Source organism: Cavia porcellus, unplaced genomic scaffold (genome assembly GCF_034190915.1).
Source record: "Cavia porcellus strain 051 isolate PalLab524CR breed Dunkin Hartley unplaced genomic scaffold, mCavPor4.1 scaffold_5, whole genome shotgun sequence".
Classification (NCBI taxonomy): Eukaryota; Metazoa; Chordata; class Mammalia; order Rodentia; family Caviidae; genus Cavia; species Cavia porcellus.
Window position 1 is genome coordinate 98929357 of NW_026947488.1, and position 27415 is coordinate 98956771.

The 27415-nt window shown below is 40.1% G+C and overlaps 1 protein-coding gene and 1 non-coding gene across 6 annotated transcripts in view; both read left to right on the top strand.

Moving 5' to 3' along the window:
* G3bp2 (G3BP stress granule assembly factor 2) overlaps positions 1 to 27415 on the top strand; it is an 82735-nt gene that overhangs the window by 50729 nt on the left and 4591 nt on the right. The window contains exons 1-9 of one of the 5 annotated variants that reach the window (XM_005003444.4): positions 3428 to 3578; positions 14536 to 14654; positions 18719 to 18800; positions 19645 to 19818; positions 20327 to 20417; positions 21078 to 21180; positions 21707 to 21887; positions 22840 to 22938; positions 26965 to 27067. In XM_005003444.4, the coding sequence (XP_005003501.1) occupies positions 14560 to 14654; positions 18719 to 18800; positions 19645 to 19818; positions 20327 to 20417; positions 21078 to 21180; positions 21707 to 21887; positions 22840 to 22938; positions 26965 to 27067 (928 nt within the window). In that variant the 5' untranslated portion in view covers positions 3428 to 3578; positions 14536 to 14559. Of the gene's footprint in view, positions 1 to 3427; positions 3579 to 3633; positions 3992 to 14535; positions 14655 to 18718; positions 18801 to 19644; positions 19819 to 20326; positions 20418 to 21077; positions 21181 to 21706; positions 21888 to 22839; positions 22939 to 26964; positions 27068 to 27415 lie in introns of those variants that run through there. The other 4 variants (XM_003469393.5, XM_005003442.4, XM_005003443.4 and 1 more) reach the window with 4 other exon arrangements.
* On the top strand, positions 194 to 340 carry LOC111756713 (U4 spliceosomal RNA). The gene has a single exon (XR_002791128.1). It is a non-coding gene; the product is annotated as a U4 spliceosomal RNA (small nuclear RNA).

Sequence of the window (27415 nt, forward strand, 5' to 3'; positions counted from 1 at the left end):
TCACAGTAGTACTCCGTTGAATGGAAATACATTTTTAAAATCTCTCTGTTGATGGACATTTGGGCTACTTTCAAGATTTAACTATTAGGGCCAGGGATTTAGCTCAGTGGCATAAGTGCCTGCCTGGCAAGTGTGAGGCCTTGAGTTTGATCCCTGGTACCACAAAAAAAAGCAAGCAAGTAAGCAGTATATTAGCTTTGCACAGTGGCAGTATCGTAGCCAATGAGGTTTATCCAAGGTGCAATTATTGCTAATTGAAGATTTAACTATTAGGAGTGTGCTGCTACAAATATGGATATGCATGTATCACTGTAATATGATGTCTTTACCTCTTTGAAGAAGATACCTAGAAGGGGAATAACTGGGTCCAATGGAATTTGTATGTTTTATTTTTTGATGATTTCCAAAGGGGTTGTACTAGTTCATATTCATACCAGTAATGAAGAAAGGCCCACATACACAGCTTCGCCAGCATGTGTTATTTAATATCTTGATGATAACCATTCTTTCTGGGGTAACATGGAATCTCTAGGTTGTTTTAAGTTGCATTTGTCTAATGGCTGATGTTGAAAGTTTTTTTCATACACTTATTGGCCATTTGTACTTCTGAGAAGTGTGTGTTCATCTCAGTTGACGGAGTCTTTCATTTTGGGAGGTCTAATTTTTTTTTGGTAACTTTTACTATATATTCTTGATAGTTCTCTGTCCGGGAATAGCTGTCAAACATTTTTCTCATACTGTGGGTTGATTCTTCAGTTGTTTTTTTCATTTGAGCCTTGCACTTTGCTTGATAAGCTATATTCAGTGGTGTCTACTGAATGAGTCAAAGAATTACAAAAACTCCTCTAAGGTGTCACTAAGATACTGACAGCAGAGACAGACAACCCATATGCTGTTTAACTTTGTATGTAGAAAAGGGAACCTAGAACTGTAAGATAGAGGGAGAATACAAAATAGCCACAAAATACAACTTAGACAAGTTTATAGGCCAGGTTAGTCGACAGGTTTAGGTTAAATGAAATTGTAAGAATAATAATTTGTATATTGGAAAATGACTCAGCTTTGGAAAGCTTTAATAGGGGTATTTAGGATATCAGTAGATGGAATTTACTTTTCTATTTGATTTTACAGATTTCTGGAAAAGGTTCACATCTAAAGCCTCAGATAGGAATGTATTCGAGGTGTCAGAGGAATGCTGGAATATGAGAGAAATAGGAAGAAGGTGGAAATAACAGGAAAGGGGTTGGTATGGTAGGCCTTGGGGGCCATGGTGAGACCTTGAGATTTGTATTGTTTCTCAAGGATTTTGTAAACACCATCTGATTTATTGCTGCAAAGGAGTTGGTTGTTGCGAGGATGGACTGTAATGGCCTAAGAGTGGCAGAATCAGGACCACATAGAAAACCAGGGTAACCAGGAGTATTGCAGCAGCAGCAGCCTCAAGTGTTTAATCCAGGATGAAAGAAAGCAGAGAGACTTGCACTTCATGGCATTGGCTGTGTGGCTGAGAAGGTATCAAGGGTGACGTGAAGGTGGTTTGTCCCCAGCCACTGAATGCATACCATGCCTGCTAGCCCTTATCCACGGAGGCAGGAGTTGCTTCCTGGAGGTTATTTTGAGGCAGGGAGATTACTTAGGTTCTGCAGTCATTGTGCAAAGATGAAAGGGACTTGAACCTGGGCAGAGGGTGTCTGCAGGGAGTGACATCCCAGGGCACAGAGGTAAGAGACATTCAGGAGATAGAAGTTGCCAGAGAACAAGTGAGTTATTTTTAAGATTGAAGACAGCTTGATCTTTCCCCCAGTAACTCCACTTGGTACACACCCTAGAACAGCAACTGCCTGCGCCATGTTTCAGTTTTGTTTTGATGTGATTTTTGAGGCAAACCCTTTTCTAGGCTGGCCTTGAACTCAGGGTTCTTCCACCTCTGTTCCAAGTAGCAGGGATTACAATTGTGTGCCACTGTGTTTGGCTTAAGGCCTGTTACTATTTTTCTCCTAGAGCTAAGAATGTTTCTTACATTTTTTAAAGGATTATAAAGACAGAGGCAGGAATACAAAATAGAAACCATACATGCCCCACAAAACCTAAAATATTTACTACTCAGTCCTTCACAATGAAGTTTACCAACTTTTAGAAAGCTGCAGTGGCAACAATGAGATGTGGTGCAGAATGTCAGTTCTCAGGCCCCAGTATAGAGCTGCTGAATCACTGGCCGTGGGATGCTCCGTTGAACACACTCTCTAGGGACCTGAAGCTTCTGAGTTGTGAGACCCACAAACTTTCCATCCCTGTGCACCAGAGTATGAAGTGACCAATGTTTACAACAGCATTGCACAACAGAGTCCCAACCCAGAAACAAAGGAAATTTTAGCAACAGAGATTATGTAAATTGTGACTAACACAGTGGGATATTCTAGATACTTTGAGGTAAGGGCATGTTTGAAAACCTCGTCCCAGTGTGTCCTTGAGTAAGCCTTGACCTAAGCTTATTTCCTCATGTGTAATGCAGGCATTTAAAAAAATGCAGTTTATCAGGTAATTGTGCGGTTTAAATGATTCCATAATGTTTAAGAATGCCTGGTACATAAGTGTCATATTTAAAAGGTACTCTACTGTGACAGAGCTTTTTAAGGAAAGCCATCTCTGGTTTATTTAAATAAAAGCAATAGTTTACAAAATTATTAAACAATCTAGTCTGTAGATTTTGGCAGCTCAAATGTTGGCCTTGTATTTGTAAACCTACTTTACATTTGTAGAACACAGTAAATTGCCCTTACAGGACTTTGAAGCAAGCTGCTGAAACGTGCCCACATCACATTGGTACATACAACTAATAAACCTCTAATTTTCTATGACCTTCCATTTATTTTACTATTTCTTAAACCTTTCATTCAAAAATTCTTCTGCTATTTTGATATTCTCCGAAAACATTTCTTGGCCTAAACCATTAAGTGACACCTTGCCAAGCTTTGGCTTTTCCCACAAATCAAGGTCAGCAGCCAGTGTTATCATAGTTGAGTTTTAGACCTAGGACAAGGCTGGAACCCTGGCGTGCAGACTGCTCTGTGTGCATCTGGCCATGTTGGCGAGGTACCTAGGGCCACAGGAAGCATCAGTAGTCCTCTATCGGTGAAGCCTTGTGGCTTTCTCGCAACCCGGGGCCTAACTACTGCAGGCCTGGGATGCAGTGCTGTGAACGACTTGGGTGACCTGATCCTCTGTGCCCAGAACAGATCACTAAAGCAGTGGAAGGCCCTCCTCCCGGAGCTGGGCAGGGCACCTGCGAACACCCCGCGCCGCGCCATCGGCGACCCCCCGCGCGCGCTCACGGAGGCTCCGGACACTCCACTGCGCAGAGGCGCGGCCCAGCGCGGGCGGGAGCGGCCGCCCCTGTGACGTCAGATCAGCGCACTCTCCGGCAGCAGCCCGGTTCTGCCGCCTGGCTTTGCGGCGCGAGCGCGGCGGCGCACTGCGCGTGCTCTGCGCAGGGACACGAGGATGATGGGGCCGAAGCTTAAAGGAGATGCGTGATTGGCTGGCGTTGTGCTGGGGGTTCCCTAGCCCTTTCGGCAGGGGTAAAACAATAAGGGGGCGGCGGCCAAGGGGGCGGGACGTCCGTGTTCCTGTTCGGTGGTCGCAGCTCCGGGCGCCTGCGGAGGGGTGGTTGTGCGTGAAAGGAGCTCACGGCTCTGAGTCTTTCGAGGCTTTAGGTTGGCTCTGAGGGCGAGGCGGCAAGCGAGGAGAATCCGCGGCGGCCGGTCCTCAGCGACTCTTTTCGCTGCGCCCCGCACGACGCACTCTCCGCGGTTGTTGGTTGGAGGTGTGTACAGGGGGAGGCCGGTGTGGTGGCCGGCAGGGGACATTCCGAGCGCGTCCGCGGCAACCGTCCGACGCGCGAGCGCGGAGACTGAAAGGCTGCGGCGGGAGACATTGTTCTCGCCGGCTGCGTACGCCCGAGTGCGTGGAGAAGCCGAGCTTGTCCTCCAAGGTGAGGGGCGGGCGGCGGCGGGTGCGCGCGGGCCGGCGGAGGGCTCAAGGCTCTGAAGGGCCCGGGCTAGAGAGGGCGGCTGGCTCGAGTAGCACGCTGAAGAGGCTCTGTGGGGGACAGGCTTTCCGGGTCCGGCGCGTTTGCGGCGCGGCTTCCACGGGGACGCGATCGCTGCCCCGCCCGTGGGGGAGGGGAACGCGGCAGGAGCGACGCAAATACGAAAGTCACGGCCTCCGGGCACCATTTCTGCACCGGAAACCGGATCGGCGCGGAGGCCGCGGCTAGCGCTCGGGTCCCGGTGCTTTTGCGTCCCTCTCCCCTACCCCCCGCTTAACCGGGGCGCGCTGCGGTTCCTGTTAAACCTCTGCTGCTTTAGCCGCTAAAGGTGGCAGGTCCCGCGTTGACCCAGGAACGAGGTTTAGGAGCTTTGAGGAGAACGTAGAAGAGCATAAGCTCTCCTGGATTGTGAGCAGTTGGATGGTCGGATCTGATCGGATTTTCCCTGAGTTTTTAAAAGCAGGTTTAAGGTGGCCCTGTGCTTCTGGGGGCAAATACAAATTACGCCTCTACTTCTCCCCATGAATCACCTCTGCACTCCGCTATAACCAGCATTTTAGTGAACTTTGCGGAGAGGTACCTTTGCCCTTTTAAGAAACGAAAACGAAACACAAGCTCCCAAACTGGAAAAGCAAAGTTGTCCCCTTCTTTTTCTCCTGTGGTATTGTGTTACTAATGGGTCAAGGTACTCAAGTGTCTTTAAGGCTAATGATCCAACTTTTAGCTTCCAAACGTTTGCATTGCAGTACCTGGATCTGGGAGCCATTAGCTGCAGCTGGAGTGGAAGATGATGATTCCTTATCCACTCCATATTTGGCAGTTAAGGCAGGCTTAGGCATGTGAACAGTTTAAACACTTGACCCCACAAATCCAGTAGTGTTTTTATTATTCAAGACTTCTGTTCTTTAAAACAAAAGTTTATTCTGTTTCAATCTTCGGGTTGAATTGGGTATGGTTTCTTTTCTTTCTTTTTTCCCATATTTTTAGTATCAGTCCTGTGTGTTTTTGCATTATGATTTAATATTTACAGGTGGTTTTGTTCTGAAAATGTATAAGCACTTCATAGGGATGCTTCTGTCTCAGAGCTGCTGAAGTTGAGGCTGTGGGATATTCAGGGGTCACAGAGTGAACGTGCATAAGACTTCCGCAGTGGGATCAGAAGTGGCGGTTGAAGAGGAAAGTCCTTAGTAACTCAGTGGACAGTTTGACTGAGTGATCAGAGTGTTCAGCAGTTAAATTGTCTGTAGGCACTTCCTGGTTTGAACAAAGTGTTGATGAAAGACAAAGTTTCAGTATCAATGATTGGAAATTCATGCTCAGTGTTTTTAGATCATAACAGCTTATCATTCATAATTCTTACTATTTATTATCCGTTATCAGGATGGAGAATTCTGTCCCGCGTAGCTTCAAAAAAACTTTTCCATTGAGTGGGTATGAAGGCAGTGAGTAGTGACCTCTTTTCAGTGGCACAAGCTTAAAGATTGCTCCTGGGTTTAAGTAGAATTTAATAGATAAATGTATTCTGGTACTCTTTATCGGAATAACGCTTGTTTAATACTAGTAAAACAAATAGATCCTTTGAGAATTCCTAGCAATAGGATTTTTTGTGCTTCAGCTTATTTGTCTCTAATTTCAAAGTATTTTATCATGTTTTGATAGCACAGTAGGTGTATTGGGAATGATGCTTGGACATCCTGTTGTTATTACCCATTATATTCCTTGCTTTTTTTTTTTTAATTTTATTTAAGAGGAAAAAGAGAAAAACACAAAACAAAACAAAGTGGTGTAAGGGTACACGTAATACAGAACTACAAAAAAAAAAACATAATAGTAAGAAATCACCTGCTAATAGATTACATATTATCATCTTGGAAATAGTTGCTCAAATCACAGAATACAAAGTGAACATTCAAACAGAGAGACTGCAAACAGCTGTGTTCAATGATCCAAAAACATTAATATAGTCAGCTATTTAACACCCCTAAACACAATTGCTGTTATATCCATAGAGCTCTTTTTTTTTTTTTTCCTTCTCTTTTTTACAACAAAATTTACACATTTTGGATTTTATTACTCCTAGTTCTTATTACTTTTTTGGGGGGGGAGAGAATATAGTCAAATATGGAAAACAAAGCTGTCACTCAAAACCAAGGATAGACATAGCACATGATGTAGAACAGAGTACAAAGTTATCAACAATGGTTATCAAAGTTGTCTCTTGTTTCCTTAAAAAGAATAGTCTATCTCATTAGATATTATAAAGTTGGACAAAACAGTAGAGAACAAGACCAATAAAACTTAAGCATTGTAAACATTACAGGACTTCCAAAGGAGACAACAGTTGATACTCCCAAGTGTTACAGAAAAGCTAGAGTTGAGTTTTGTAAATTAATTTCTTGTAATCTTGATTCTTTGACCTTTTCTTCCGAAGAGATTTTTGTTTGTTTGTTTGTGTTGGTAATGGGGATCCTCTAGCCTTCCAGGAAATCACTTGAGCCACTGAGCTAAATCCCCACCCTCACCCCAGAGATTAACTAGGTGCACCTAATGAAGACATAACTAGAGGTAGGAAGTTTTAGTTTCAAATTTCTACTTAAAACCGCAACCAAGGGACCTTTGATAACCATTTCTTTAGTCTCTGAACACATTTTCTTTAATGATGCTAATATCTCAAGGAGATAAAGGAAGCACGGATTTGTTAGACTTTAGGGCATAGTATTAATGCATGCTTTTATTCTTGGAGCTGCCCTTTGTGTTTCTATCAAAAGAGAGACCTGGGTTTTGCCATTTTCAGGCTGGCTTCCAACTCTGGGGTCAAGTAATCTTACTAATTCAGCGTCCTGTGAAACCATAGAATTTCATTTCTATGTGTTAATGATTGTGCACTTAAGTAGTTTATGAACTTCACAACTTGCCCTCTTACCTGTGTGGTCTGGAAAACGAGGGGGGCTTAAGTCCTGGCTTGACTCTATTTTCACCCCATTATTCTTCAGTCTTGCTCATTCAACACTTTCGAGATCAGTGCTCCAAAAAAAGATAAACATATTGTTGTGATTGTTACAGTCACTTCAGACAGACACCATCAGAAGCTTGGGTAGGGTAGGTTCCAGTGTGGATATGGGACCCTACAGTTGAAGAATGTGGTCCGAGGTCCTTGAGATGGCCTGGGGTTAATGTGAGCCCAGCTGTGAAGCCCTGCGCAGGAAGAAGCAGAGTCCTAGCCCACGGGTTCTTTGATACCACGTTTTCTGGTACAGAGAACTGCAGCTTGTTACTGAAAATATTAGAAGATAGACCCAGAAGTCACTGTGTTTTGATTTCTTTTTTTAACCTTTTGGTAGAAAAGGTGGAACTGGAAATTGAACCCAGCTACATACTAGCCTGCACGCGTCCCCTAAAATCTTGAGAGAAGACCTTACTAAATTGTCCAGGATGTGGTCGTTGAGCTTGTGATCCTCTTGTTTCAGCTTCATAGTAGCTGGAATTAGAGGTGTGTGTTACCAGAACAGCCTGACTTTTTAATAAGAAAAAAAAATTTTATCAGTCTTCTTTTCAGCCATTTTCTCCAAGCATTAAAAAAGCCACCAAAGAATGACATGTGAAAAGTGAATTTTTTACTGTTTGTTTTGATGACATAAATTTGAATGTGCCTTCTCCAAAATGCTTGGGACTAGGACTCAAATTTCAGGGTTTTTGGATTTTGGCATATTTGTAAAGACTTTACCCGCTGAAATCTTTAATTTGAGAGTAGGAAAGCTCAGAAATCTGAAACTTTTGGGTTGTGTTTCTGGCCAGGCCTTTGAAGTTACTAGTTAAAATTGAAGTTTCTGAACATCTAATGCTTTTATCATTATGTGGTAATGAAGAAATCCTTTAAGAAGAGCATGGAGATGATACTATTTTAGAGCTCTCTGAAAATAAAGAAATTGACAACTCTAAAATTACTTTGTTTGGGATCATTTGTCTTTTCTTTGTAAAATGTTCTGATAGGTATTGTCCTGTCTTTAGATGGTTTAAATTAATTTTATTCTTTTGTCTACAATGTTACATTCCTTTATGTTGGTGAAATTGTATCTTAACTGTAGATTTTACACCGTTTTTCAGTGTTTTCTTGTATAGTTCTAGTCTTTGATAATGTATCAGTGTCTGCATATGAACCATCAAAGATGTTTCATAGTTTATCGTTTGGAAATATTAAAGTTGGAACGTGTGTATCATCTAGGCTTTTTTTCTTCGATTATTCTTTTCTACATACCTGACTTTCGGTCTTGCTGTGTTACTTAGGCTGGTTTTGAACTCCTAAGGCCCAGGCCTTGCACTATAATCCTGCCTCAGTCTCTCGAGTGCTGGGATTGCTTATAGGCATGTGCCACCGTGCCAAGCTCATAATCGACTATTTCCAAATCCGCCATGATTTTAACCAAGGTGTTCGTTTCAGCTTTCTTGATTTTAATCTTCATTTGATTGGTAATGCTTTGTCTGTGCTACTGTCATAAATGAAGGCATTCACTAGTTGTGATAGCCATAAGTAGTGCTAAGTAAATTTTCACACATTTTCTCCTCTAGTGAAGATGGAACTGGTGGCTTCAAGGATGTGCTCTACTATTGAGCTACATCCTAAGGCCAGATTATTTTTCAATTTGTGGTTATTGCTTAACTTTGTGGTTATTCTTGTCCACATTTTATAATTCTGAACTGTTTTGTATATTTTTAAGGAATACTTAGTATATAATTTAAATGAAACTGCAGATGCTTGTACTTCCAGTACTCTGGGAGACTAAAGTAGGAGGATGTCAAGTTTGAGCCCAGCTTGGACAGTTACTGGCTTACTGAGGCCTTGCCTCAAAATAAAAAAGGGCTATGACAGAGCTCAATGGGGGGGGGGGGGGGGCTTTGTGCTCATCCCTAAAAAAAAAAAAACTACCCTTCCCCAAAAATATAAAACAAAGCCTCCCAGATTCCAGATTCCACCAGAGCTGTACCACACACATTCTCAACAGTACCAGATAGTATCATTTTCGTTTTTCTTAATCTGATAGGTAGAATATAGCTTTTTTTTTAAACTAGTGATTTCTTACTGTAATAGAATATAGCTTTGAATAAAGTATTTTTTTGAACTATGAGTACTGATTACAGGGTACTGGATTTTTCTTTAAATACTTGATATGCAGTAGATATTCATAATGTAGAACGATTCACATAATGAAGTGAAAAGTATTACTAAATGTTTTTGACTTGAGATACAGAGGTGAATTGTATTGTGAAAACCACTCTCCTGCATGGTTGTATGCCTTGTGTAGACATTCACAGTGATGAACACCACACAAATCAAGCTTAAAGAGGTTGCCATCACCCCAAAGTTCCCTCCCCTAGCTCCAGCCCTCTTCTGACTCCCCTCTTACAGTGCTCTGGGTCAGCCTGTGTCTGGTTTCCTCAGCTTACAGTGATGCTGTGGAAGTTAGTTCTTGTTGTTACTGCTATCAGTGGTTCCATTGTGGTATTTTGCTCTCCTTTACTGATTGTATACCAATCCTTTATTCACCTGATTAGGGCATAGTTGGATTATTTTCTCTTTGGGAGTGTTTATTAATAAGCTACCATGAGCACTATGAAGGTCTTTGTGTACAGTGCTTTCATTTCTTCTGGTAAGTGCGTTGGCGTGGGATTGCTGGTAATGTCGATCATGGTTAATTTTATAAGAGACTACTGTACTGTTGCTCAGAGTATGTTTTATTTTTTTTTTCTAACAGCAGTTTTCCATCCTTGGCAGTCACCAGTGTGTTAGATGTGTCATGTTAGCCATTGTTACATGCAGGTGCAGTCTGTCATTGTAGTTAATGGTTAGAGACTGTGTTCCTGTTTTCATGTGTTGTATCTGGAAGGGTATGAGCTGTGATCAGAAAGTACAGTGACTATCAGGCTTTTTAATTCACTACAGTAAAGACATACTGCCACTAGTCATTTTCAGACTTCTCCATACTTTGGACACACTTTTGCTGCTTTCTGAAGCAGTGCAGGAAGGTCTTCTCCCTAAAGTATCTCTTTTAGTTGAACTGTTATAGCCAACTTGATACCCTGAATGGATTCAAGATGTTTACTTTCTACAGTCCTTTTGACGTCGGTGCAGAGCCTGATCAGTAAATGAAGCCAGTGGACCCATGGTCATATTTTTTGGTGAGTCTGCCTTCCTGTTGGATGGCACTGGGCAGCGCTGTTTATGTCTGAGCATACCTCTTACTGGAGAACTTTCAGAACTTCTTCAGAAAGTGACAAGAATGATAGGATAAGTGTATCTGTAATAAATTCTAATTTTTTTTTGGTGAGTTGTGAGTCCTTTATATATTCTGATTACAAGTTCTTTACAAGATCTGTATTGCACAAATATTTCAAGTTTATCTTTATTTTCTGAATACCTTTAAATGAGCAGAAGGCTTAAATTTTGATGAGGTCCAACTCATCAGGATGTTAGTTTTCTTATTTATTTTGTGTGTTGTGTGTGTGTGTGCGTGCGCTTTTGTGTCTTACCTGAAATGCTGCCGCATGGTCACAATGATTTTTCTCTCATGTTTCCTCCACAAATGTGGAGTTTTGGGTTTTACAGTGAAGTCTGTGGTTCATTTCCAGTTAATTTTTATACATAGTATGGAGAACCCTTTTATGTCCTCTTTGTGTGGTCCAGGAAGAATTATAATTGTGATCCCAACGAGAAGTTACTGGAATTCCAGTGAGTTAATTCCAATCTACCACTTCCAGTGCAACCCATGGCGAGAAGAAGGACATACGGTTATGGGGAGCTTGGGAGTCCCAAGTCCAGCCAAGAGGGTGCTTACGGGAACAAAGGCCACGCCCAGAGCCCAACCTGGGTTTTATTGTTCTCCAGGGTGGGAGTGGCTGGGGGGGATGAGTGACATGAGAGTAGCGGGGAATTAAGTGACTGCCATGAGCTGGGCTAGGTAGGAGGTCTGAGATCACCTCTGCTATGTACAGAGAGAACAACCTGCAAACACAGCTGAGGTGGTACCAAATAATGTTAGGGTCAGTGCTTCAGGTCTGAGGCACAGTCCTGTCTGTCCTGGGAAGTCAGAGCCTCTTTCTCGAGGCTCAGTCGCAGCCCACAGTATGAGCAACATCTTGCCCCACTCAGCCACATACTTGGGGAGTCAGTAGGCAGGGTGACACTGGCCTGTCTTTTGCTTCAGAGATGACACATCAGCTCCTCAGCCAGCCCCATTTACATTGCTTAAAGCCAGTTGAAGGGACAAGGAAATAATCCAGCCAGCTCAGTGTACCAGTATACGGAGATAGGGCCAAGTTTGTCCGAAGTGGAGACAGCTGCTCCTCTTTTTCAAGGAGCATCATCTCTGGTTCCCCACACATAGAGGAGCATCATTTACCTGCTTTTTAACATGTGAGTGTCAGGTGTTTCATAATACCTTTGTTGACAGAACACAACAAATTACTTGGATACCTTTAGGGACATATTGACTCTGCATGTGTGTGTGCATATTTTATTGCAGATTTCTTAGAATTTGTTATCTCAAAGTGCTTACGGTTAGTTGTGCTAACCTGTATTTAGTCTGGACTTGCAATTAATCTCGACTTTCAATTCTAACTTAGTATTAAAGTAATAAAGTTTCATGTAAATGTGTGCACATGCATTACATTTACATACAACTAAGCATGGGAGCATGAAATACGCTGGACTTTAAAAAGGCAGTTTGAAATTGTGTAATTTAATTGTTTAGTCATCAACATACTATGTGACCACCTTATTATTTATTCTGGATCTTAATAGGTTATTTTTCTCCAGAATTTTTTTGGGGAGATAAATTTTTTTGTTCGAGGGAGTTTTTTGTTGGTTGATTGGTTGATTTTGTTTCATGACGCTGGGGATCACTCTGAGGGTTCCCCTCACACCTAAGGAAAATGCTGCACCAGTGAGCTACGAGCCCAGCCTTGTTGCTGTCTTCTGAAGATGTCTTCGGTAATGGGTAACATACAATTTTGTCTAATCCCGTTGTGTACAAATAGTGGTAGAAAGTGCGAGAGAGAATCTCCTAGGAGTGTAATAGCGCATTTGTGGGCACTACAAGGTGCTGGAGAGGATGCGTAACACCTGTGATGACAGCTGAGAGGAGAAGGGAGCCAGCTAGGACGGCCACTAGACCTGAAGTCAGATACTGAGTAGTTTTTTAAATGTTCTGAAAAGGCCATTTTCTGAAAACTATGTTTCTTATTTAGATGTGGTTTAATGGCTGGGGATTTAGCTCAGCAGCATGAGCGCTTGCCTTGCAATCATGAGTTCGATCCCTGGTACCGACCAAAAAAAAATAAATGCACAGTGTCTTTAGATGTGGTTTAGATGACTCAGTTCTCATTTCCTATGTGGCAGATTGTTATTGTCTTCTGATTTGGATAACATTTTTCATGGTGGGCTTTTAATTGTTGCACCAGCCAGTAAAAGGTCTAGGGCTTTAAATTGTGAGGTAGCAGAGCGTGTACTGTTCACTATAGTTTTTCTGAGTTTCTGGCACATACTTAGTAGGCTTTGGAAAGTGGGGTGTATTTTTGTCTCCTTCAGTCAGCTTTTGACTTTCTAAATCTGAGTCATTTAGACAAGGTAAAAGGTAAAACGACCTGTAATTACTGTGTAATAACTAAGGTACCTTCTTAATAACATCATTTACCTCTCCATGCCCTAAAAAGCAGACTGTATACTATGTACTCTGTCATTCTCCACAGGAGGGTTCTGCTGTTGAAGGAGTTTGCTACATAATAACTTGCAGAGTAAGAATAAATCAGGTGTTAGTTACCCCTGTGCCCTTCTTGTCTTCTCTGCGGCTTTATGATTGTGTGTGTATGGCTAGCAGTTTTTGAAGATTTGAATTTTGTTATAAAAAGATCTTCAATGTATCCACTACTTCTAATCTTAGATTGATACAATTTTTGTATCCACTTTTTTCTTACTTTGAGAAAGAACCAAATATGTAAGGGACAAAAGAAACTGTTCTCAGTCCCGGGAACTAGTAGCTGAGTGTACTCTAAGCCAGGAGCTGTGGGGTTCAGGAGGCTGAGGGAAGAGGATCACCAAGAGTTCAAGGCCACCCTGTGCTACATAATGAGTGCAAAGCTAGCCTGAGCTACAGAGCAAGATCCTGCCTCAATTAAAAAGTGAAAAAATGTGACTTATGAATGTGATGGAAAATTTGGGATAAGTTATGATAGTGTCACCACAGAAAAGTTGAAAATAAATAAGAAAAAAGCAATAATCTTAAATCAGAAATAATCTGTAATAGCATTACAACTTGAGAAAAACTATGTCATAGTTAATTATTTTATCCAGAGGGTAATTTTTATATCATCTCGTTTCTCAGTTTTTTGTTTCAGTACTAGGCGTGTGTAAAATTGACTAGGTAAGTCTGCTTTCTTCACGTTCTCTGATCACCTGAGATGAAAATGTACTGCTTAGCTTCTGTACTTTATTTTGTCTTATTTTTTTTTTTGGTACTGAGGCTCAAACCCAGGACCTGCACATACTAGACAGGTGTTTACCACTGAGCTACACCCAGGCCCAGCTTTGCTACTTTAAGTGTAGCCACTGGGAGTCCTCAGGTGCGTTAGGGTTGTTACCTGTATTGTTGAGTTTTAGGGGACACTTGAAATGGCAGTGTCTGCATGTTTCATGTATTAACTGTTTTTTAAAGCAAGTAAGGTTTTATATAAAGACTCAAGCACATTGGGAGATTCGGGTAGCTTGAGTTTGAGTTTTAGGAGGGTGGCGGTTAAGACAGAATCAAAGAACCTATAGAACATGATACCTGGCTGAACTGGAGGGGACTGGGACCCGGTGGAGCTGGACAGTCTTCTTGGTTTGTGCTGCCACAGTTGGTGCCTGGTGTATATGGAAAATATCTCATACTGTAATGACAACTGGGGGCTGCTTGGGCTTTTTAAAGGAACCTACATTGGAGCTTGTTAAATAAGAATTTAAGCTGCTTTCTGATTTGCCCAATAGATGCACAGATTCATGGTAATTTTTAGTGCTTCTAAGGGCAGTATGAAAGGATGCTTCATTTTAGGGGACCCATACCGTGTCTGTCTGCCTGTCGCTGAGGACCCATGCCTGCATGGTCCTAAGTCTCCTACTTTATTGTGCCTTTATCCAATTGTGTCTGTCTGGGTTTTTTCCCAATTTTTTCATACTTTTTCCTTCCTTTGCCCCAATACCAATATTATTCTAATTTTAACGTTCTAGGGGCTATAAGCATAAAATAAAGGATGAGAAGGATTATTTTGAGCTAATTTTTCTTGGGACAAAAGGAAATGTACACATGATAGGCTAGGAACTTACTGCCTGCTGTTATTACTTTTTAATAAATGATTTTAATTCTCTTTATTCCCATTTGTTTAGGAAAAGTAAAACATTCATCTCATGTGGTTTCTACAGACGGTTTTTTAGTAATGGTTGTTCTTGTGCTTTTCCCCAGCATTTGACCCTGTGCAGCAAAGCAATGGTTATGGAGAAGCCCAGCCCGCTGCTGGTGGGGCGGGAGTTCGTGAGGCAGTATTATACTTTGCTGAATAAGGCGCCGGAATACCTACACAGGTGAGCTGGGCCTGAGCAGCACTGTTGTTATTTAGCTTTGTTTTCTGGGGGTGACTGTATATTTTACCTTTCCTGCTCGTAACTTGACATTATTTATGTACACATCTTTAAACCATATCCAATACTTTTAACCACATAATGACTAACCCAGTACTTTTTTCTATTTTTTGACAGCTGAGTATAGAAAGAAAAACACATCATATCCCAGTTGATAACACATTTATTTCTGTATACACACATTTTTAGTATACAAGGATTTTAATTTCATTTTGTAAAAGCTGGGCCCAGTGGTGCGTGCATGTAATACCAGCGCTCTGGGATACTGAGACCAGAGGATTGCAAATTCAAACTAACCCTGGAAGTCTAGACCTGGTCTGAAAATAAAGGACAGGTGCTTGGGATGCAGCTGAGTGCAGGAGCCCTGGCTTCAGTTTCCAAAACAGCAAAAGAATGGTAGGGCCCGACCCGAGTGATAGGCTCCCTGTGGGCAGTTAGAGATGTGTGGTATAGGAGCAGGAATGGTGGTAGGTACTTGTAGTCAGTCCTAACCACTTGGGATGCAGACCAGGAGAATCACAGGACAGCGCTACCTGAGCAAGTTAGTAAGACCCTGCCTCAAAACTTAAACAAAAAGACCTGAAGCAGCATGGTCCGTCGTGGTAGAACACAGACAGCCACCACCTCCACCTCCCTTGAAAGGGCTCAGTTGCTGCTGGGAAGACCTAGAGCCCAGAGCCTCTGAAAAGTTGACACATGGAGGAGTGCCCAGTGCTCACAGTCCACAGATGCTTTCTCCGCAGCGAGCAGGAGGTCTGCATGTAGTCGCCCTTCCACACTGGTGGCTGCACCAACTGCATCTTGTCTTCTTGTCCTTGCCATTGGCGACAGGGAGCTTAAATAAATAAATAAATAAAGTTCTAAGGAAGCAGCTTCAGTGCTCCCTGGGCATAATCCCTAATCCCCAGTGCCTGGGCCGGGAAGCTAATGGCTCTAATCATCTTAAGTTCTCACAGTATTGAAAAATAAATGTGTTACACATGCTTGTGAAAATTTTTCTTCTTATGTGCAAAATACTAATAGTGACAATAGCATTGTTCACTACTCTGGCAAGAGTTATATAATTATAATCTGGTAAGGCTCCCCCCCCCAAAGAAATTAAAATGAAATTAGTTTATGTTGTGGGTGGTTCTTAGAAATTTTGTTCTTTTGGATGTGTCTTAAGAAGTGTAGAAGAGGAGTCTGGGTCCTGTAAGAAGGCTTTGCTTTTTTGTTGTAGAGCATTAGCCATGTGAAGAATAAATACTGTATATCATTGCAGCTTCCACTGGCAAAGCCTGTTTAAAAGACTCACTTTCCTGTATATGTAGGTCTTTTAAAAGCTAGGCATTTTGCCATTTTGTCATGATTGGTTTAACTTTGCGATAGTCATGGGATTGAGGAGGGTTGGAGCTCTAATTTTGTTCCTTTATCAAAGTTGTTCAGACTTTTCTGAGATTTTGTATTCTTTTTTTTTTTTTTTTTTTTTTGTCTTTTGTATTCTTATAGAAATGTAAGAATCAAAATGTTAATCCTTATGAAGATTGATGGCATTTTGATAAGGGATTGCGTTTATTTTTAATTTCTGAAGGGTATGAGGATATTTCATGAGTTTTTTTTTTTCATGACTTTCTTTTCTAATAAATGTACTTAATGTTTAAAAAGTTAGGCATTCTAGAGGTTTTGCAGTTTGTCATATACTATTGAATATATGTATGATATTCTGTTAATCCAGGGAGGCATCTGTTTATATTTATTATTTGGTTGGCTGTGTGCATGAATACATACCTATATTATCTACATAATTGTGAGGGCAATCTTAAAAGCGCGGATATTATAATTACCTCACTTTACATATTACACAGCTTTGGCTAGAAATTAATTCAGGAAGATTGCGAGATCACTCAGTAAATAAACAAGCTGTCTGTAGCCAGTAGTGAGGCCTAATTTTGGGTATAGAGTCTAACTGTGCTTAAGTATTGCGTATCTAAAAAGTGTAAGTAACATCCCCCCCGAAAACAGATCTCACAATGAAAAGCTATGTTTTTCTAATTACAGAAATAGAGATGTACTTGTTAATAGCATATGTGAAAGAGTTAGTGGGGAGATAGAATTACTGGGGTCTTTCAATATGTCAGATTGGGGCTTGTCACGATATGAGCACAGTATTAGCATTTTAAAAATACTATGATGATCCCCGGTACCGATAAAAAATGAAAAAGACAAAAAAAAAAATAAAAATACTATGATGAAAAAAAGAAAAATAATATTGTAATGGCCAAAAAGTGCTAGAAAGTCTCTACATCGTCATGTTAAGTTAACAGCATAGACTTGTTTTATACATTCCTTAAACACTTTCCATCTTAGTGAAAATAGTTTGTTAGAAACTTTTCAGTAATAGATACAACACCGTAATGACCTTCCTTAGACATGCATTTTTGTGCACCTAGTATTGATCCATTATATATTTTTAAGTTTCTGAGAGAATTAATTGTATCAAAGATAGGATCATTTCTGCAGCTTTTCATACACATGCACTTTGGAAAAAGTTTTAATGCCAGTTTACAGCCTGCCAGTAGCACATGAGAGAAAGTACATTTAAAAATACAGGGGAGGGGCTGGGGATTTAGCTCAGTGGCATAAGCGCCTGCCTTGTAAGCAGGCAGTCGTGAGTTCGATCCCTGGTACCGATAAAAAGGAAAAAGACAAAAAAAAAAAAAAAATACAGGGGAGTGGTTAAAAGCATGGCCTCTGGAGCCAAACTGATGGGGTTTTGTCTTAACTGACTGCTTGATACAACCTCTTCTGGCCCTCAGCTTGCTCCTTTTTTTAACAGGTTTTCCCAAGCAGCCTTAATTGCAGTAATATTCCTGCCTCAGGCCTGCCAAGTATGGAATGATATAGACATGTACTACCAAATACAGTTTGAAAAAGTTCAGTTTGTAACTTGATAACCTTAATTTAGAAAGATACTATTATTACTTTACATACTGGCAGAAAAAGTCTAATTTGTCATGTACTTTTGAGCAGCATAAAAATATTAATAAATTTTGGGGTATGGGTTGGTGTTTTTGTTTTCATTGTTGTTCTTGTTGTTTTGGTTTCGGTTTTGGTTTTGGTTTTGTGAGACAGGGTCTCACTCTGCAGTTCATGCTGGCCTTGAACTCAATGTAGCCCAGGCTGACCTCAAACTCAGGGTGATCTTACTGCCTCAGACTCATATACCTGCTGAGAGGTTTGAGAATGTTCAGCTTAATGAGAATTTTGATGCTGGAATAGTTGTAAAACTTTTCCTTGTCTGAACTATTTCAGTTATTTTATATCTAAACTTTTAATATGAACCTTTAAAATTAGTAGTCATTTGAATGGGTATAGTGACAAACCTGTGATCTCAGCACTCTGGAGGCTGAGGCAGAAGGGTCACTTGAGTTGGAGACCAGACTGACCAGCCTAAACTACAGAGCAAGACCCTGTCTCAAAAAAAAAAAAAAGGTAATTTGGAGCCCTAAATAGTGAATGGATCTTTGATCCTAAGACAAATTCAGATCAAGGAGTGTTTGTATCTAAGATAAAAACTATATTTTATCTTTTTTAAAAATCTGTGTTTAGAACATACTTTTATTTCTTCTGTGTCACAGAATAAAGATGTGATACAAATTAGGTGAGAGTAGCTAATGGCTATCTAGAGTTACTGTGCCACGTAGACTAAGCTTTCTGTGTGTTACTCTTCCAATCCTTAAGAAACCTATAGGAAGACAGTTACTGTACTACCTGTATGATTACAGATTAAAATTAAATAACTTGGGCCAGGGGTTTAGCTCAACGGCATAAGCGCCTGCTTGGCAAACGCAAGATCATGAGTTTGATCCCCAGCACACACAAAAAAATTAAGTAACGTGCCCAAGATTATCTGTCTGATGAGTATCAGAGCTGGATCCTTGTTTCATTTTTTAACACCAGAACTCTGTTGCCTCTTAGACTTCTCTTGACAATTGAGTGATAATATATAATCATGAATCATTTTGTAGGTTTTATGGCAGGAATTCTTCCTACGTTCATGGAGGAGTGGATGCTAGTGGGAAGCCCCAGGAAGCTGTTTATGGCCAAAATGTAAGTCATTCATATATGTATTTTAAATGTCTTTTGGTGTTAAGATAGAGACTTTTTTAAATTAATCTTTTATTTATGAAAAAACTTGAGAATGTGAAGTACACAATCATTATTTTCAAAGTACTCAGTACAACATATAAAGATTCTCCTACAAGGAAACAGATAATAGTACTGAAATAGAGATTTCAAAAAATAACCTTTTTCTCATGAATTTCTTCAATACGATTGTTAGAAACCCCCTGGAATGACTTCGGTAGTGTTTGGAATTCTTAATACTGATTTTGTGTGAAGAGTGGTGTAATGTTGGACAGGGTGACACAGTAGAAAGTGGAACGTTAGCTGTCCTTGGTTTGAAGTGCAGTATGTGAACTTCCAACCAGTGTGGCCCATACCTTATGTTGTGGGAACGCACAGAAGTACATGTTCCCTACGCCCTACAGGCAGGAAGACTTTGTAAGATATGAAGCTTCAGTTACACCTCAGGCTTTGACCTTAACAGAGAAGTCAGAGGTAGAAAAACGGCGCCAGCAAGCATCATGGTGACACAGAGTCAGGCGTGGAGGGGCAGTCAGCGTACAGTTTGGGAGAGTGACTATACCATGATGGACTGTGGGAGAAGAGAGGGTAAAGCCAGTGAGCACGCCGTGTGGGGTCCTCTCCCTTGTTGAGTGTGGAGGTGGGAGCAGCAGTGTGCAGGGAGGTGTGGTGTGGTGGGGTAGGTGGAATAAAGCAGGAGAACCAGGGAGGTAGCGTTTTGGGGTTGGGAGGTTGTAGGTGAGGTGGTAACAGTAACTACTGTGCAGAATCACAAAGCTGTGCGTTTCTTCTCCCCTTTCCTGCGCAGGACATTCACCACAAAGTGTTATCCCTGAACTTCAGTGAGTGCCACACAAAGATCCGTCACGTGGATGCGCATGCCACCCTGAGCGATGGTGTCGTCGTCCAGGTCATGGGCTTGCTGTCCAACAGCGGGCAGCCGGAAAGGAAGTTCATGCAGACCTTCGTTTTGGCTCCAGAAGTACGTTTGCATTTCACTTACCTGATTCGGTTTGGTTGCTGTCCATTTGTTGGAGTGTCTTCTGATAGACTTAGATTGGCATGCTGCTATTCTTCAGACATTCTGCTCAACCTATTGGTACAATTTGTTTGAAATTTTTGTGTAGTGCTCTATTTGGAATTAAAAGTTAGGTGATGATAGTTAATGTGTCATAATTATTATGATTATAGAAATAATACAAAAATTACTTTGGTATATTTAAAAGTAGTATTTGGGAAAAAAGGAAAAGTTGTGTTTATGAGTTGGTTTCTTTCCTGTTGAGGAAAGTTTCTTGGGCTCTAATATTCTTTAGGTGATCCTTTTTCATTTACTGTATACTAGCAATGTATTTAGCTTTGGAAAATTGAGTTCATCCAGATTATTTCTCTGGCATTAAAATTGAAATTGTGTATGCCATATAATTTGTTATTTCAATGTAATAGCGATTTTATGGATATTCATGAAATACTTCCATGTTGCTTTTCTACAGGGGTCTGTTCCAAATAAATTTTATGTCCATAATGATATGTTTCGTTATGAAGATGAAGTATTTGGTGATTCTGAACCAGAACTTGATGAAGGTGAGGTTACTCTGAAGATAAAAGTGTTTTTATAAGTATGAAACTTTTACAAATTATTTCCTGCATTTTCCTTTTATTGCTAATAGATTTTGTTGTGGTAGAATAAACTATTCTGCTTATTCTCTTCAGTTTTTGAGAGAACAGGGATTATAGCAGTTTGAATGATTTTGTAAATAATTTCTAATATTTTTGTAGTCCTGTACTATTTTAAAATTTCCTTAATTTTAAAAGGAAAAAATTAAAAATTTTTAATTTTTAAAATTTTAATCTTTTGTTTTAATCTTAAAAATTTTCTTAAGCATATATAACATATACATGTTTAAGGAAATAAAAATTTTCTTAAACATATATAACATAAAAATATGTATGTCAGAAGTTACAGCTCAGTAGCACAATACCTGCCTGGCAAGAGCAAGGCCTTGGGTTCACTTCCGGGTACCGGAAAGAAATTAAGGAAACTTACTGGAGATAGTGGCATTTGCCTGTAATCCCAGCCCTCAGGAGCTGAGGCGGAGATCACTGTGAGTTTTTTGAGGCCAGCGTGGGCTACAAAGTGAGTTCAGGGCCAGCCTGAACTACATAGAAAACCTTGTCTCAAAAAGACAAAAGAAACTATGAAAACCCTGTGTTAAAAAGTTATCATGCCCTGTGTGTTGTCAGAATCAGAAGATGAAGTGGAAGAGGAGCAGGAAGAAAGACAACCTTCTCCTGAACCTGTGCAAGAAAATGCTAGCAGTGGTTACTATGAAGCTCATCCCGTGACGTAAGGACAGGACTCCAGTCACATGTAGACTGGATGCTTAGCTGCAGGCTGGGACCCAAAGCTTTCTTCCCCTGGGTGCGCTGTACTGCTGCGGTCTACCCCTAGCTTCTGGAAGGAAGTTTTCTATAGAGCTACCTGCTCAGCTGGTATCTGAGTACCTGTTTTATATGTGTATAATCAAGAAATGTGGGAAGAATTGCTTTGCATAGTTTAAAAGTTAAACATGGTTTTCACCAAATGTAGTGGTCAGTTACGAACAATGTGGAATGTATTGGACAAAACAAAGTGAGCATTTTATTTTTACAGAATTTTACTATTATAAACTATAGGGTTTATGGTTTACACTCAGCATTCCTGATAATGCAGAGTGCTTATCTAGCATGTGCAAACTGGTCCTGGGTTCCCGCCCAGTATCACAAAACACACTACTTAGAGATGTAGGACAGGCTATTGGAATACGACTACTTGTACCCATTTGATTGGAGAGAAAGTGAATTTTATCTTATTTGAACTTAACCATTTGTAGTAACGGCATAGAGGAACCTTTGGAAGAATCCTCTCATGAGCCTGAGCCTGAGCCCGAATCTGAAACAAAGGCAGAGGAGTTGAAACCACAAGTGGAAGAGAAGAATTTAGAAGAACTGGAGGAGAAGTCTGCTACTCCTCCCCCCGCAGAGCCTGTTTCGCTGCCCCAAGAACCACCAAAGGTTAGATCAGAGAAACTCTTCGACCTTTGACCTCACACTTTCATATTGGTGCCATCAATGCAGTGCAACTTCTGTTTTTTAAATTGATTAATATAGCAAACTATGTTTGCAAAAGAAGCTGTGGTATTGTTATCCTGAGAAAAATTGCAATGGTTTTGCAAACCAGGGCTCCTAAAAGTGAAATTTATAAAAGGGTTATCCTTGATCTATGCAGTTTAGTAACTTAGATGAAATCATCCTCCCCACACTCCCAATCTGTCTCGGGCCATCGGCTGCTCTTCCCTTCTGGGTGAGATCTTTAAACCCAGGTGCACTAGGAATGGAGCAGTCTCCCAGCTTATGTTGCTCTGTAGTTTAGAGATACCCTTGAGTTAGATGGGATCAGCTTTCTTGGTACTGCACCAGTTGAACTATCCTATAAAGGTGAGTGACACCCACAGTGTTCAGTGCAAAACTTCTTTGGTCTCTCTGCAAGTATGGTAAAGCATATTTGGATAGCAAGAGGAGAAGATACCTTGTTCAATTTGTGGATGTCTGTTAAAATTTCCAGCAGTGTTCTATTCTTTCCTGTCCTTCCCCTTCCCTTGAACACCACCACACACCTATCTTCCTCGCAAAAGGGGAAAGAAACTGCTTCTATCAGGTTGAGAGTTCTCTAGTATGTTTAGTTGTTAGTGGTTTTATTCACCACTTGATCATCTACCTAGTGTATGTAGGAATTTGCTGTGGTTTTATTTAGTAGTTGAGACAAAACATTTATAAATAATTGTGCATTGAGATTTTGAAAGCTGGCACATAGACTGGCATGTGTGTGTGTGCCTTTCTGTTAGGAGTCCTCCAATATAGAGCCATAGTTTAGAAATGAAAAGAAAATATATATTTGGGAGTTTCCCTATAGGAATGTTGGTGGTTTTCCATGATTAGTAGTCTAGGTTTGTTGCATTTCCTGCAGGCTTTCTCCTGGGCTTCAGTGACCAGTAAAAACCTGCCTCCTAGTGGTACTGTTTCTTCCTCTGGAATTCCACCCCATGTTAAAGCACCAGTCTCACAGGTAACCCATCTGTGAACACATTGGATTGTATCCTTGTTACATTGCCAATTGCTTATTATTTTTTATTACATTTTTAAATGAGTCAGAAATTATGGATTAAGCATACAAAAAATGTATGAAATGTCAGTGCACCCACTTTAAATGCCAAATCTCCATTCATCATTTGCATAGGTAGTATTTGGGGTTTGGGTGTGTGAAATACAGATTAAGTTGGTTTATCAGTATGTAGTATTGTCATTTAAAAGGCTTCTTAAAATAACAACAAAAAAAGTTCCTTTTAAAAATTATAAATTTAACAAAAATACTTTAGGTAAGAAATTTGAAAAGGCATAATACAGTGTGGCATTATAAAGAATCATTGTTTTTTTAAAAGTAGAAAACTTCTTAATATACACTGCCTAAGTCTCTAAGTGATTCACACCATTTGTTTGAAGCCTGTACCAACTTATGACTGTAGTGTTCACCTTAACTGATCATTTGAGTATTCTGCTTTTTGTCTGTTTGTCATCTTACCCATTTCAGAGCTTTCCAAAACTGAAAATAAGAGACACTGACTACTTACAATGTTTGTTAGATGTAGTCCAGATTTAACTAAGTGTTAATTTAAATTCATTGGCATATCTAAAGGGTGTCCTATTCCTTTTCCCCACATTTTAGTTAAACTTCATTCCGCTAGAAATTTTACATTTTAAGGGATGAGTGAATAAATTTTTTCCATGCACCAGACAGTGAAAGATGAAGTATCAAAAGCTGGGCAGGGTAGCAGTCATAGCACTGTTCAAGAGGAGATCATTGGAGTCTGGGAGTCAAGACTAGCCTGGGCCACCGCGAAGTCCCCTGTTAGCACGGAACAGCTAGTGATTACTACCGTCCTTGCAGTGTCAGTGCACATTGTAGTTAGTTATACAGCAGTAGACTACTCCATGCTATCGTGCCCGTTTTCCCAGGTAGACATTCAGGAAATGAGTGGTACCTTAAATCACAAGACAGTTCCATCTTAATGAAAAAGTTAATCTGCTCAGTGTGTGTACTTTTCATCCCCCCATCCCGGGACTTGATAAGTGACTTCTGGCTTTTCTTTTGAAACTTTGGATTTGGATTTGTAACCTTTGGAGGATTATTTAAGAGATTTGGCTGTATTTATTTTACATAGTTAAAGGTAAAATACTAAAAGCTTTTCATACTTCCCAAAGACTGTGCAAAGTACTTTTTGTTTATTTTCCCTGAGCCCTATGAGTAGTTGGTGCAATTAACACTCCCTTCTTAGAGCTAGGAAAATAGAGGGCTGGAACTTGCATTCCTGTAGCTAGACAGACAGACCGACCCACTCACTCCTGAAGTGCCTCACTACAGAGGCAGACTGTATCTGTGTGCATACAGCGTCACTTATGTGCCCGAACCACATCATATTCTAGCCCGGTAATGGCAAACCTTGTAGAGCCTTCCATGATGCAGCCTTCTGCAGCTCTTGTACCAGGCTTACCACACTGTTCTGGTGTTCTCGCCTCTTGACCAGGAAAATAATTTTTGCATATCATAATTGGCTTAGAGCCAGGAATTTAGCTCAGCAGCACAAGTGCTTGCCTGGCAAGTGTGAGGTCATGAGTTGACCTGATCCCCACAACCAAAAAAAAAAAAAAAGCAAGAAAAGTAGTTGGCTTAAAGTCTGAGTATTTTTTGAAATTATATTTCAAATTCTAGGAAACTAAGTCATTTTGTTTTGCATAGCATTCCTTTCCCTATACTTTAAAATAGATGAGAGGAAATTAGGTATAATTCTAGGCTTTTGGTGTATGCATTCATTTAGAAGTCGATAAGTTAATTTCTTGGTGAATGATTTTGTCTGGAAATTGACCTGTTCACCTAAATAGTTTATAATTGAAGGACTTACTTATTAGTTGTGGTTATAGTATCTCTTTTACTGACTTGATTTGATGGCTGTATTTTTTATTTTATATGCTGTTTGACATTTATTTGTCGAGTTTGTCCTGTGATCACACTTCCCTGATTACATGAAATTAACGGCATCTATGGTATTTGCTTTTTATCTGTTTGGAATAACTAGTTTTACTCATCAGGCCTGAAGAATTTGAAGTGTATAGCTGGCTTAGTAGGCATTTTTGTCCAGTATTGAAGGAAATGTTGTGAGCTTTTTGGTGTCACTTTTCATACACTGGCAGTATCAAATATACTTCCTTACAAAGTTAGGTCATGGAGGCATTGCCACAGTTGGTTTGCAAGATGTTGAAAAGTATTTGCATTTTTCTGATTTTAATTTGAAATTCTTAATAGGACAGAGCTTTTTTTGCCACATACAGTTTCTGTTGGAAATCTGTTTTGCAAAAAATTAAGATCTGTTAAGTTTGGGGCCTTGGGTTTCTGATAGTGAAAGAAAGGATCACTAAGGTTTTGTGTGAAGTTGGGGCATATTTGCCATTTCATTAATTTTCGGTAATGTACTGCCTTCATTAAACAGTACATCTGTTTTTTAATTCTGTTTCACATGAAGCTGAAATAATGCGTACTTTTTATAGAGTCCTTAGTTGCCTTTTCCAAATAACCACTTTTTTCAGTCCTCACCGTTTAGATCAGTTATGTAGCATCAAACACCAAATACAGAATCTTGCTCTTGGGAATGATCTTTAGGTCATTTTGTTAGGCAAGAGTATTCTTCTACAAGTTTAGGGTCAGAGAACTAAAAATAAAATTTAATTTTAAATGAACCAGTGATTAGTGAATAAGTATGTCTGGCAGCACTGTGCTGGGTTCTTTGGGTAATAATGTAAAACTAAAAATTCGGTTTTTATAGAAATACGTATAAATTTCAAGAAATTGAGGAGAGTTAAAATTAATTTTTAAGCTAACAGCGTTCTAGAACTAGAGATTAGTTTCATCTTAAGCAAAATGGGACATGTGCATGGAGGAAAATAATTTAGAAAGAGCAGTTAAATCACTGGAGTGACAGTTAATGTATTATTGGATGTAGTGGCTGAAACCATTGCCATTAGGTGGTCATTTTTGAAAGAAGTATAATATTTTATTTCTGGATTTATTTTTATAAATATAATGTCTTGGATGGTCTCCTGTAAAGATAAGATTAAATCCCTCTCGTTTTGAGGACATGAACTCTATATCCTGCTGAGTAGATTCAGCATTTGAAGATATACATTTTGGTGTTGCCTTGACCCATAAATATTTGGACAATAGCCTGAAGAGACTGGGAATACTGAAAATACTGTTATATTGAAGAGAAGATAATAGCAGATACACGTTATGATTTGTTAAAATAAGTACTTTGTGGGTGATTCAGCAGTTGGCAGAAAATTGTTGGTGTCAGTACTTTGAATAAATGTATACCTTTCTCATAATTAAACAATAGAAGAGAAAAAAAGAAAAAAAATAATAGACAGAAGGACTTCTGTGACTGTTGGAAATGCTGCAGAGATGTGCAGGCCCCACTGCTGCTGCCTGCTTTTAAGTGCATTTAAACCTAGAGCTAGCAGTTGTAAGTGCCAAAGTACATACTTTGAAGCATTAAAAATGTTGGTTTAAAGATTCTGGATTGGGGGTCAGGAGATGTAACTGAGCACTGTTAAATCTGAAGGCAGTAGCTAGATATTTAGAAATACGTGTCTGTCTTTGTCTAAGGTTAAGATGGCTTTTGATTTTATGTATTTACATGGAGTGTCTTGTCTTGCATTTCTGTAATTTTTTTTTTTTTGTAGCAATACCTTTTATGCTGTTTCAATGTAGCTATAACTATAGTGGAAAAAAAATATGATAAAAAGCAGCGTATTGTGAGTTACTCAGCCTGAGTGGGAAAACACAGCCTACCCTACAGTCCTAGATTGGTACAGAATATCTTTAAAGAATTTATGTTTCACACCCGTATGGCACTACGCTTCAAGCATTGTAAACTTGAAAGTACCAGTTTATTCCTGCTGGTGTCTTGCTGGCAGTTGCTTTAGTTGGCTTTTCTCCTGTGTGTTGCATTTCTTTACAATGTGTTTTTCCCTTACATTTTAGCCAAGAGTGGAAGCTAAACCTGAAGTTCAGTCTCAGCCGCCACGCGTGCGAGAACAACGACCTAGAGAGCGACCTGGTTTCCCACCTAGAGGACCAAGGCCAGGTGAGTCCACTCCTTCCTGGCCTTAGTATCAGCATTTGGAAAATAAGAAAAGACTGCACAGGTAGGACACCAGAAAGGGGTGCACAGACCCATCTGTGTAGTGTCAGTTGGTTGGAGATGTGAGCAACCTGCTGGCAGGTAGTCTGGGGCAGGTTCGCACTCGGGAGGATTGGTTGACCCACTGTAGAGAAATCTACGTAGAAGCTGCAAAAAGTTTGAAACACATGTGATTTGGCTATTGTCACTGGTTTTAAGCATTCAAAACTAGCTGCCAATAACCTACTCTTATCTGTGAAGAGATAGGTGCACTAAACACTAAGCACACCCTGGTTGTTCTTTAAGTATTAA